The following is a 12672-nucleotide window of genomic DNA, read 5'->3' on the forward strand; positions in this document are numbered from 1 at the left end:
AGCAAAATCAGAGTGCTAATCTAAGTTTTACCATATGCGATGGCCACAGGCAAATTGCTTCACTATGTGTCAGTTTTCCATTTGTAAGAGAGAGATACGTACATAATTACTACATATCAAAATTGCTCACATGCATATGTTTTGCAACATCAGGCCTATGTTTGCATATGCTTCTGAGATTTTAAAATGAACCCGTTTCAGTATTTCCAACCACAAAAGTTCAAAGATCATGAGCCAGGCACCCAAAAATCCTGAGTTTGGCTTACAAATCATGATATAGATGGATAGATATAGTTCTTTGTCTACAGGTTTATGAGCCTTTAGCAGGGCAGGCTCCAGGCACCAGCCTACCAAGCATGTGCTTGGGGCGGCACCTGGAGGGAGGCGGCGCTCCGGCCCGAGATTTTTTTTACCCACGAAAGCTTATGCCCAAATAAATCTGTTAGTCTTTAAGGTGCCATCGGACTCCTCGTTGTTCTCATGATTTTTTTGGTGCCTGACTCATGACTGTTGGATGCTTGAGGTTGGCCATACTGGGTGCAACTTACACTGATCACAGCAATGGACCTGGTGCTAAGCAATTTAAGGTGGCCTGGACTGTTTATACTGAAACCAGTTCAGTATAAACAGATCAGGATGCCTCCACATAGGGTGTGAAAATAGGGATGCTTTTTTGAGGGGTGGGGATGGGTATAGTTGCCCATATAAGACAAAGCCCCTAATAATGGGACATCTGGTCACCCTAACTCCACACCAGGTCAGTCCTATGACTGGGTCTGGAACTAGGGTAGCTGAACTGGTCTTCACACCAGTTCTGCCCCCAGAGGCTGTGTCACGTGCTGGCCCCCTGCTTGACCCACAGGGGGAACTAGTGGCTGGTGCAGCCTGGGTGGGGGGCCCTGGGCAGGGAAGCTGCTGCACAGACTCAGCCAGGGAGCCCGCCCAACCTTGCCAGGGATGGCCATGAGCTCAGGCAGTGTCTCCTCCCTGCCTCCAGGGGGAGATGTGCAGGTCCCGCTCCTCTGAGCCCAATCTCGTTCTGCACAGGCAGCGCCAAATCAGTCCCGCGGGGACGACGCGGCCTGCGGTCTCACTACGCCTGCGCGCTAGTGAGAGCTGCAAGGGCCGGGTGCTGTGTGCGGGCGGGGCTGGCGCTGCTCTCACCCTGGTAACAGCGGCCGCTGCAGAGCCGCCCTCGGCCCGGCACCCCCGCGGCACCATGCAGGGGGAGGACGCCAGATACCTCAAGAGGTACCGCCCGCCCCGTGCCGGGGGGCTGAGTCAGGCCGGGGCAGCACCGGAGTGGGGCGGGTAGGGTTGGGGAGGAGGGATGGGGTCGGGGGAATGGGGTCTAGATGGGGGATGGGTAGGGTTAGGGGATGGGTGGGGTTGCGGGGAGGGTCGGGGGAATGGGATCTAGATGAGGGATGGGTGGTGGTAGGGGAGGAGGAGATATGGGGGATGGGTGGGGTCGGGGAATGGGGTCAAGATGGGGGATGGGAGGGGAGATGGGGGATGTTAGGGGAGCGGGGATGGGTCTGGATGGGGGATGTTAGGGGAGGGGGAGTGGGGTTGGGGATGGATAGGAAGGATGGATGGGGTTATAGGGGAGATTGGGTTGGGTGGGGGGTGGGTAGGAGGGTTGCCTGGGGTTATAGGGGATGTTCGGTTGGGTTTGGAGTGTATAGCTGGGTGTGCACTGTATGGGTGAGGTGTAGATAAGGAGGGCTGGCTGGGGATCACTGAGCAGGTGGGATGGCTGAGTAGCAAGGTAGATAAAGGGAGGGTTGTGGAGGGGAAGGGTGGATCTGAGGGATTGGATGGCTGGGCTTTTTGGGAGGGATAGAGTGATGAGTGGATGATTGTCTGCTGACACCATTGTTTAATGATGAAGCTGCCCCAGTTAGAGATTAGGATCCATCTAGCCTAGTATCCTGTCTTTCAGCGATGTCTGTTACGAGCTGCTTCAGAGGAAAATGCAAGCAGCCCAAGAACAGTTATAGAATATTCTGCCCATTGGGAAAGTTTCTTCTTAACCCCTGTCAGTTAGTGGCTGGTTTATCCCATACGCATGAGCCCTTATAATTTTTTCCTACCCTATGTAATTCTGGATTTTCTCATTATCCATCATTTTTTAACCCTTCTGAGCTCCTGGTGATCTTCTCCCCCCCTGCTTATCTTCTGCACTGTTCAACAGCCTTTGCAGAGGTTTGATTGGATATGTTGGGACACCCTAGTCACATACAGAGTTCTGTTACCCCCTTGTTGCTTAGAATGTTTACTTGCATATGTCAAATTATTAAGATCCTTGATTTTAAAATGCACTGAAAACTACCAATGATTTCTGATGGCCATTGATTCTGCTGTGAAGATATGATCATAGCTGAAAATTGAGTGGTCATCTAGTGTTCAAGTTGCAATGGTCATCTCAAAGTTAGGGCTGTCCTTACCCATAGGCAAAGTACGCAGCTGCGTAGGGCACCTGTGTGCAGGTGTGTTCTGCTCCAGCTCCGGCTCTTCCCCCACAGCCTCCATCCCACCTCTTCCCGCCCCCATTCCCCTGAGGATTCCAGAAGCAGTTGGGCCTGCACTCACAGGTAAGTAGAGCGACCTGGCCCCAGCCTGCTCCGCTCCCCTGGCTCCCAGCTGCGCCGCCTGCGAGTGCTGGGGGATGGTTTCCCCCCTCCCCCCAAGCCTGGGAGCCAGGGGAGCAGAGCAGGCTGGGGCCGGGTCACTCCAGTTCCTGCAGGAAGTGGCCAGCCTCCCTCCTGCCCGTCCCCCACCGGGGCCCGGGGGCCGCCCCCCCCCCCCCGCCGGGGCCCGGGGTGGCCCCCCCCCCCCCCGTTGAGGCCTGGGGCCATACCCCTACCCCCACACAGGCACGAAAATAGCTAGGGATGGCCCTGCTCAAAGTAGTACCTATCTTAATGTGTATATTCTATGCAGGCCACTTTTGTGATCTCGGCGGAATTTTTTTCCATTGTTTTCAACAGCAGACTTTAAATTTTTGTGTTCTAGAGAAACTGCCTATTGTTTGGCATGGCTCTGGACAGATGTGCAAGCATAGCTCTCCTCTGATTTTTCCCTTGTCATCCTCCATGCAGACTCCCACCCCAACCTTCTGTCTGGGTCACTGTTGTAAGTTGTTAGTGTATGGGGGATCACAAGAGTTTTTAGCTTTGTATATGCACAAAAATTGCACCAGTTTAACAAAATTAGATTTAAAAAAAATTGATTTAAACTGGAGTAAACCCCTATGTGGATGCTCTTAATTCAGTTGACACTAGAGCTAAATCGGTGCAAATTTTGTGTATAGACAAGATTTTCCTCTTTTAAGCCTTAATAGAGATTCTTGTCAATTTCAAGAACCAAGCAGGCAAGCAAAGTGAAGGGACAGGATGGCATGGCTGTATCATACCAGCAACCTGGCACAATCTTTGTCCTTCAAACCTTGACGATCATCCAACATTTGGATTTTTTTTTCAAGTAGATGGATGGCTGCAAAAGTTAATAAGAATAGAAATGTTTCATTTATTTAAAAAACAAAAACATTTCCTTTGTGGCACTGGATACCCATATATACTACATTTGTTCTAGTGGATAGTAAATGTTGATAAGTGCAAAGAAATGTTCAGAGCTTATTTATTGCTTTTCGGCTGTAATCTCAAAGCACATCTCAAAGTTCAGGCTTTGAGATGAGGATACTGAAGTACAGATGAAAGAGCAAGTTCCCTCGCAATGATTGGGCCTATCCGCATGCAAGAGGAAGAAAATGGCCCCCAGGCCACAGAGGAGAGGCTACTCTAGCCTGATAAGTAGAGCATAGCCTGTGACCCATTATGTGGTCCCCTCCCCTGGCACAAAGAAAGTAAAGCAGAGGATCTCCACGGCAATAGGTCCCGTACTCACCTATGCCTCCACCCTACATAGGGGCAGATTCCATGAGGAAAAAACTTGAAGGCAGTGCTAAAACTCATTGTGGGTCAACTAATTTGGGCAGGCTTGCTCTTCAACCTATTCATAAATATTACCAAGTTTGATAATTAAAACAGTTTTTGACTCTGCATAGAATATTTAATTAGTTTCTCTGCATGTAAGCCTGGTGGAAATGGAATTGGAAGAGAATAAAAAAGCTGGCTACCTTTGAGGGTCATCCTACTACTAAGGCCTTTATCCTTAAATTTTGTATGATTGTGTAATTAAAGATTATATAGACATGCACACAGTTAAGGCTTCCTGAGTAACCTTAACAAATCTACAAGGTGGGCCTTATTACAAATTCCCTCTACCCTCCAAAAAATAGACCTTGAGTGAAACAGTCTCACAAATTACAATTCCTCTCCCAAACTCCCTCATTCAAGACCTCATACCTTAAGGTGTTGAGCACCCTCAATTCCCATTGTTTATAACAGGAGCTGGGGATGCTTAGTTTCTCATAAGATCAAGCTCACAGACCTTTCCTGAAGTAGTGTATTACCAAAAATCTGTAGATATATTGAAACAGGTTTGGACTTGCTTGATTTATATCTCATGGTGGTGGTGAATTGTAAAAATCAGCCAAGCCCAGTAACAAACCATCAGAATCATCCTGAGACACTGAAGTTTCAGGCTCTGGAAAAATAGGTACCGTAGGGGCAGAGGCGTAGCCAGCTTCTAAGAGGAGGGGGAGCAAACATAAAAAAGGTGCTCCTCCTCTGGCCGCATTCCCCCCCCCATGGCTCCTCCGGCCCTGCCATGCCACCCCCGTGGGCCCCGCCCTTGCTCCTCTGGCCACGGCTGCCGACCGCCATGCTGTGCCCCCCAGCTCCTCCTGCCGGCCATCAGCCTGCGCCTCCCTCCTTGCTCCTCTGGCTGTGGCTACTGGCCGCCAGCCTGCGCCTGCCCTCGCTCCTCCGGCTGCGCTGCCGGCCGCCAGCCTGCGCCCCCCACTCCTCCGGCCGTGCCCACCGCTCCCCCATGGCTGCTGGCCGCACTGCGGACTGCCAGCCTGCGCCCTCTCTTGCTCCTCTGGCTGCTTTTGGAAAGGCGGGGGAAGCGGCTGCTTCCCCTGCACCCTGCTAGATACGCTACTGTGTAGAGGCCTGTGCTCCAGCAGAAGGGATTTGTGAACATCTTGGAGTTCTTCATTCTTTTTTTTTTTTTTTTTGTAGTGCTTCAGTTCACTGTTTTGTTAACAAAATATTGTAGTGTAGACAAGGCCTAAGACACGTCTTATCCTATCAGCAGGATCTGTGGGAAAGATTCCTTTAGAGAGAGATGAGTAACTGCTAATTGCTAATGGCATCAGTCTCTGGGGAAGCTGAGGATTAGGAATGCAGACTTTCAAAACATGGGGCATATTTAGAAAATTAAACGCCTTTTCGGATCCTCTGACTTCTATATGAGGCCTATCTTTCTGGTTCCGTGATTGATCCCTCTTAGGTTTGGATAGTATAGCCAGGGGTTGGCAACCTACGGCACGCATGCCAAACACGGCACGCGAGCCGATTTTGAATGGCATGTGGCTGCCTGCCGCGGTTCCGACCCCCAGCCGCACTCATCCCCCCTGTCCACCGCTCTCCCCTGCTGGGGCAGGAGGTAGAAGCTCCGTCCTGCAGCAGCCATGCTCCCCCCCTCCTTCCCCCAGCCGTGGTGCAGCCTGCTTTCCTGCCCCTCCTCCTCTCCTTCTCTGTGCCGGCCCTTGCAAAGGGGGGGGGAGGAGTGGCAGTGTGCTTGCTGCTCTGCAAAAGCCCTGTGGCCCCACTCTCCCGGACGAGCTCCAGCCGGCGTGCGGCAGCCCCTTGCTAAAGCCGGCCCTGGGTAAAGGAGGCAGAGAAGAGGTAGGGATGGGCCTTGGGGTAGGTGGTGGAAGCACCCTTCCAGCCCCCTGCCATGAGCCGTTCAGGGCAGAGGGCAGGGGGCTGGGAGCACCCCAGCCCTCTACCCTGAACCTCCCCCACACCCAGCCTTCTGCCCTGCACCTCACACACACCCCAGCCCTCTGCCCTCCCCCGCCAACACCCAGCCTTCTGCCCTGACCCACCCCAGCCTTCTGCCCTGCACCCCCCACACCCCTAGCCCTCTGCCCTGACCTCTGAAGCCTCCCACACCCCCAGCTCTCTGCCCTGCGCCCCCCCACACCCCCAGCTCTCTGCTCTGACCTCTGAAGCCCTCCACACCCACCCTTCTGGGAGTGTGGGGGGCTTCAGAGGTCAGGCCCCACTCAGCCCGCTGCCGGTCTAGGTGAACAGAACGCCAGGCTGGCAGTGAGCTGAGCAGGCTGGTGGCGTAAGATCAGCATTTTAAATGAAGCTTTTTAAATATTTTGAAAACCTTGTTTACTTTACATACATAACTAAACTATTGATATAATATATAGACTTACAGAGAGAGACCTTCTAAAAAACATTAAAATGTATTACTGGCACACGAAACCTTAAATTAAAGTAAATAAATGAAGACTCGGCACACCGCTTCTGAAAGGTTGCCTACCTCTGGTATAGGCTTTATCTAGGCAGGAAGACTTGATTTAATCATGGATTCCTACATAAAAGTGCATTCTTGTTGGTTGTTATAACCTTAATACATATTCTTCACAACTCAGAGATAGATGTGGGTTTCATTTTTAGAAGGTACACACTATACATTTTTTAAAGTGATTTATTTTGAAAACTTTTCAGATTAGTTTTACAGCTATATCAGAAAATGAATGATTGTTTGGTTATTTCATTTACCAAAGGTAATTGAAGCAGATAGTTTACCTTCCAATGACTTCATAAATATCTTCAATTCAACAGGTTAATCATTAATGAGAATATTTGCAAGAAATGAGCTGGAGACAGTGCTTGTCCCATTCGTTTTGAGAACTGCAAAACTAAACATCTCTGATGGTATCTTCTAGACTGAGCACTGAGTCCCATTGGGTAGATAGAAAGATTAACCTAAATAATCTATACCAAAGCCCCTGTAACCCCATAAGGGTATGTCTACACTACGGGATTAATCCGAATTTCTATAATTTGAATTTTGGAACCAGATTGTATAAAGTCAAATGTATGCGGCCACACTAAGCACATTAATTCAGCGGTGTGTACCGGCTAGTGTCGATTTCCAGAGCGTTGCACTGTGGGTAGCTATCCCATAGCTATCCCATAGTTCCCGCAGTCTCCCCCACCCATTGGAATTCTGGGTTGAGATCCCAGTGCCTGATGGGGCAAAAAACATTGTCACAGGTGGTTCTGGGTACAGCCTCACCCCTCCCTCCATGAAAGCAATTGCAGACAACCATTTCGCGCCTTTTTTCCTGGGTGAACACCGCAGACTCCATACCACGGCAAGCATGGAGCCCGCTCAGCTCAAGACAGCAGTCATAAACATTGTAAACACCTTGAGCGTTCTCTTTATGCTGAGCCAGGACCAGAAAAATGAGGCGAGGAGGAGGCGGCGACGGCAGCGCAGCGACAAGCGTGATGACGACATGGACACAGAATTCTCTCAAACCGCAGGCCCCGGTGCTTAAGAGATCATGTTGTTAATGGGGCAGGTTCTATCCGTGGAACACCATTTCTGGGCCCGGGAAACAAGCACAGACTGGTGGGACCGCATAGTGTTGCAGGTGTGGGACGATTCCCAGTGGCTGCGAAACTTTCGCATGCGTAAGGGCACTTTCATGGAACTTTGTGACTTGCTGTCCCCTGCCCTGAAGCGCCAGAATACCAAGATGAGAGCAGCCCTCACAGTTGAGAAGTGAGTGGCGATAGCCCTGTGGAAGCTTGCAATGCCAGACAGCTATCGATCAGTCGGGAATCAATTTGGAGTGGGCAAATCGACTGTGGTGGTTGCTGTGATGCAAGTAGCCAAAGCAATCACTGAGGTGCTGCTACGAAAAGTAGTGACTCTGGGAAATGTGCAGGTCATAGTGGATGGCTTTGCTGTAATGGGATTCCCTAACTTTGGTGGGGCGATAGATGGAACCCATATCCCTATCTTGGCACTGGAGCACCAGGGTACCCAGTACATAAACCGCAAGGGGCACTTTTCAATGGTGCTGCAAGCACTTGTGTATCACAAGGGACGTTTCACCAACATCAACGTGGGCTGGCCGGGAAGGGTTCATGATGCTTGCGTCTTCAGGACCACTACTCTGTTTAAACGGCTGCAGCAAGGGACTTACTTCCCAGACCAGAAAATAACCGTTGGGGATGTTGAAATGCCAATAGTTATTCTTGGGGACCCAGCCTACCCCTTAATGCCATGGCTGTGCATGAAGCCATACACAGGCAGCCTGGACAGGAGTCAGGAGCTGTTCAACTACAGGCTGAGCAAGTGCTGAATGGTGGTAGAATGTGCATTTGGCCGTTTAAAAGGGTCGCTGGCGATCGTTACTGAATCGGTCAGACCTCAGCCAAACCAATATCCCCATTGTTATTGCTGCTTGCTGTGTGCTCCACAGTCTCTGTGAAAGTAAGTGGGAGACCTTTATGGCGGGGTGGGAGGCTGAGGCAAATCGCCTGGCTGCTGATTATGCGCAGCCAGACACCAGGGCGATTAGAAGAGCACACCAGGAAGCGCTGTGCATCAGAGAAGCTTTCAAAACCAGTTTCATGACTGGCCAGGCTACAGTGTGAAATTTCTGTTTGTTTCTCGTTGATGAAAACCCGCCCCTTTATTGACTCATTCTCTGTAAGGATTCCACCCTCCCCCTTCAATCACAGCTTGCTTTCAAAGGAAATAAAGTAATTATCGTTTAAAAATCATTTATTCTTTATTAATTGATGATAAAAAGAGGGAGAGAACCCAGGTGGGGTTTGGGAGGAGGATCAGCGGGAAGGAAAAGGCCACTAAAAAAGGTTTAAAAAATGACAGCCTTTTGCTTGGGCTGTCCATTGGGGTGGAATGGGAGGGTGTATGGAGCCTCCCCCCGCCCACGTTCTTACACGTCTGGGTGAGGAGGCTATGGAACATGGGGAGGGGGGTTATACAGGGGCTGTAGCGGCACTCTGTTATCCTCCTGCCATTCCTGAAGCTCCACCAGATGCCGGAGCATATCTGTTTGCTCACGCAGCAGCCCCAGCGTTGCATCCTGGCTCCTCTGATCTTCCTGCCGCCACCTCTCATCTCGAGCGTCCCTCCTGTCCTCACGTTCACTGGCTTCTTTCCTATATTTTGAAACTGTGTCCTTCCACTCATTCAGATGAGCTCTTTCACTGCGGGTGGATTCCATGATTTCTGCAAACATCTCGTCTTGCGTTTTCTTTTTCCAACGCCTTATCTGAGATAGCCTTTGGGACGGAGGAGGGAGGCTTGAAAAATTTGCAGCTGCTGGACAAAGGGAAAAAAGGAGAGAATTTTTTTAAAAAGATACATTTTGCAAAACAATGCTTATACTCTTTCACGGTGACCAACACTATTCACATTACATAGCACATGTGATTTCTGTGCAAGGTCGCATTTTGCCTCTTAATATTGAGTGCCTGTGGCTTTGCTGCTAGAGATCACAGACGCAGGTCCAGGCAACAGAATTCGGCTTGCATGCGGCCATGGTAAGCCATTGTCTTTTGGCTTCTGCGCCCACCTTTCCCACATACCAAGCAAAGCCCGTTGAGTGCTGCGGTTTTCCTGTTAACCTTCAGCAGCAGAAAACAAACTAACCCCCCCCCCACCATCCAATTCTCTGGATGATCGCTTTACCCCTCCCCCCACCGCGTGGCTGGTATCAGGGAAGATCCCTGTTAGCCAAACGAGAAAGGCTCAGGGCCAATTCCCCCCCTTCTTCACCCCTCCCCCCGCGCTTGGCTAACTGCAGGGAAGGATTTCTTTTCAGCCACAGGCAAACAGCCCAGTAGGAACGGCCACCTCTGTCCCCTTAATTAAATTCCCATATTTCAACCAGGTTACCATGAGCGATATCGCTCTCCTGAGGATTACACAGCGAGATAAAGAATGGATGTTGATTGAATGCCAGCAAATACCGGGACCATGTGCTGCCAGGCTTTGTCATGCAATGATACCAGATTACTTGCTGCAAGCATGGCGTGATTAAGTGTCCTACCTTGGAGGATGGAATAAGGCTGCACTGACCAGAAACCTTGTGGCAAGGCTTTTGGAGTACCTCCAGGAGAACTTCATGGAGATGTCCCTAGAGGATTTCTGCTCCATCCCCAGACACATTAACAGACTTTTCCAGTAGCTGTACTGGCCGTGAATGCATCCCAAGTCCTCAGGGCAAAGTAATCATTAAAAAACACTTGCTTTTAAAACAAGTTTTATATTTTAAAAGGTAAACTCACCTGAGGTCCCTTCCATGGGGTCATGGTCTTGGATACTGGGTTGGGAGGGTACTTCAGTCAGGCTGAGAAAAAGATCCTGGCTGTTGGGGGGAACGGAGTGCTGGGTGCTCTCCGCAAGCTCATGCTCCTCCTCCTCCTCCTCCTCTTCCCCGTCCGCAGAATCCTCAGGTGTAGCTGATGAGATTATCCCCGCCTCGGAATCCACGGTCAGAGGTGGGGTAGTGGTGGCGGCCCCCCCTAGAACTGCATGCAGCTCGGCGTAGAAGCGGCATGTCCATGGCTCTGACCCGGAGCGACCGTTTGCCTCCTTTGTTTTTTGATAGGCTTGTCTGAGCTCCTTGACTTTCACGCGGCACTGATCTGAGTCCCTATTGTGGCCTCTCTCCATCATGCCCTTGGAGATTTTTTCAAAAGTTTTGGCATTTCGTCTTTTCGAACGAAGTTCTGCTAGCACTAAATCCTCTCCCCATATAGCGATCAGATCCAGTACCTCCCGTACGGTCCATGCTGGTGCTCTTTTTTGATTATCAGCTTGCATGGTTACCTGTGCTGATGAGCTCTCTGTGGTCACCTGTGCTATCCACGCTGGGCAAACAGAAAATAAAATTCGGGCTTTTCCTGGCTACCTGGCCAGTGCATCCGGGTTCAGATTGCTGTCCAGAGTGGTCACAATGGTGCACTGTGGGATTGCTCCTGGAGGCCAATACCATCGAATTGCGGCCACACTAACCCTAATTCGAAATGACAATATCAATTTTGGCGCTACTCCGCTCGTCAGGGTGGAGTACAGAAATTGATTTTAAGAGCCCTTTATTTCGAAATAAATGGCTTCGTTGTGTGGACGGGTGCAGGGTTAATTCGATTGAATGCTGCTAAATCCGAATTAAAGTCATAGTGTAGACCAGGCCAAGATTGGGTCCCTAATCCATGAACTATTGGAACTCATTTACAAAACTTTTCTTAAATTTTACATGAATATATTCTCACAGTATAGAATTAGAATTAGAATTTATAATCCCTATTCCACGGTGAGATATCTTTGAACTATAATGTATCTTAATTAAAACTCTCTTTAGATAGGATTTTTCCTCAAAGTATTTTATCAAAAAAATCTGTGTTAATAAAAATCTGATTATTATGTTTTATATTTTTTTAAAAAAAATCATTGATTCTTATCCACCCTGACACATACTAGAGCCGATAGACACAGAGGTGACTCTTGTGCTAAGATTCTTGTGTAAATTGAAAGAATGTGGGAGAGACCATGTGCTAATGCGAAGAAGACCAAGACTGGGTTTATGCTATATAGGTAGAATCTGTCTCAGTAATACAAACTACTTGATCAGAGATGTCCAATTCGCATTGACCTGTTTTCCCAGATATTTCTTGGGCTTCTCATTTAGTCAGTGATTAATTTGTTTTTCTGCCTTGTAGGAAGGTGAAAGGAGGTAACATAGATGTACACCCTTCCGAAAAGGCCCTTATTGTTCATTATGAAGTGGAAGCCACCATTCTTGGAGAAATGGGGGACCCCATGTTGGGGGAGCGAAAGGAGTGTCAAAAAATGTAAGTTCATGGCACACTCTTGGGGTTATTTCTTAAAGTTAAAATGTCCTGGAATTCTAGGCTATGAGTTCTTAAAATTAGTGTTCTATTATATTATTTCCTTTGTTACTGAAACTTTTTCAAACTTCAGAGCATTTTATTAAATTAGTATTAAGTCTGGGAATAACATATGCATAGTTGTTTGCAGTGGTGGTGTAGCATATATTCATTGTAATATTAAACTTTAGTTCTTATATAGTGTTTTCCATCTCAAGGTACATTGTAAAGGAAAATAATTATCATTCTACCCATCTTACCTATGGGGAAGCTGAGGCATGGAGAAGTGAAGTTACTTTCTCATGGTCACACAGTGGTCAATGGCACAGCTTGGGATAAAACCCAGATCTTCTGAAGCCTACTCTGGTGCTCTATCCATTGGGATATACTGCCTTCCTTATTTGGAGTATGTGTATGTCCGGTTGATGTTAGCAATTTCAATGTTATCTGCATTTTCTTTCTACAGGGTACAGTTGTTGTGCCCTTTGTAGTTAAAGTTGCCTAAGCATTTCTGATGTAAAAGGCCCTTTTCCAGTAACTTCCTCAGACTTTTACCTGGAAGGTGAAACTTTCCAAGTCTGCTTTTTGCTTGAGGGCGAATTTGTTGTTGTTGTTGTTGAAAGATCGAGCATATGTGTCTGAATGGAGGGGTTCTTTTTTAAGAATAAGGAACAGGAAAAAAATAACCATTTCATTGTATAAGGAAATATTACTATTGCAGATTTTTTGAACACACTAAAAATGTTTGTCTGTTTTGCAATGAATCCATGTTCCATCTAGGACTCAACAGAAATCCTTTTAT

At 48.6% G+C, this 12672-nt stretch overlaps 1 protein-coding gene across 3 annotated transcripts in view; it reads left to right on the forward strand.

Annotated features, from left to right (window-relative positions):
* Positions 1-1109: 1109 nt before the first annotated feature.
* Positions 1110-12672, forward strand: part of KIFAP3 (kinesin associated protein 3) — a 154196-nt gene continuing 142633 nt past the window's right edge. For all 3 annotated transcript variants that reach the window (XM_034778758.1, XM_034778756.1, XM_034778757.1), the window contains exons 1-2: positions 1110-1251; positions 11703-11834. In XM_034778758.1, coding sequence (XP_034634649.1) covers positions 1220-1251; positions 11703-11834 — 164 coding nt within the window. In that variant the 5' untranslated portion in view covers positions 1110-1219. The remainder of the gene's footprint in view (positions 1252-11702; positions 11835-12672) is intronic.

This window comes from Trachemys scripta, chromosome 8, assembly GCF_013100865.1.
Source record: "Trachemys scripta elegans isolate TJP31775 chromosome 8, CAS_Tse_1.0, whole genome shotgun sequence".
In the NCBI taxonomy this organism is placed as follows: Eukaryota; Metazoa; Chordata; order Testudines; family Emydidae; genus Trachemys; species Trachemys scripta.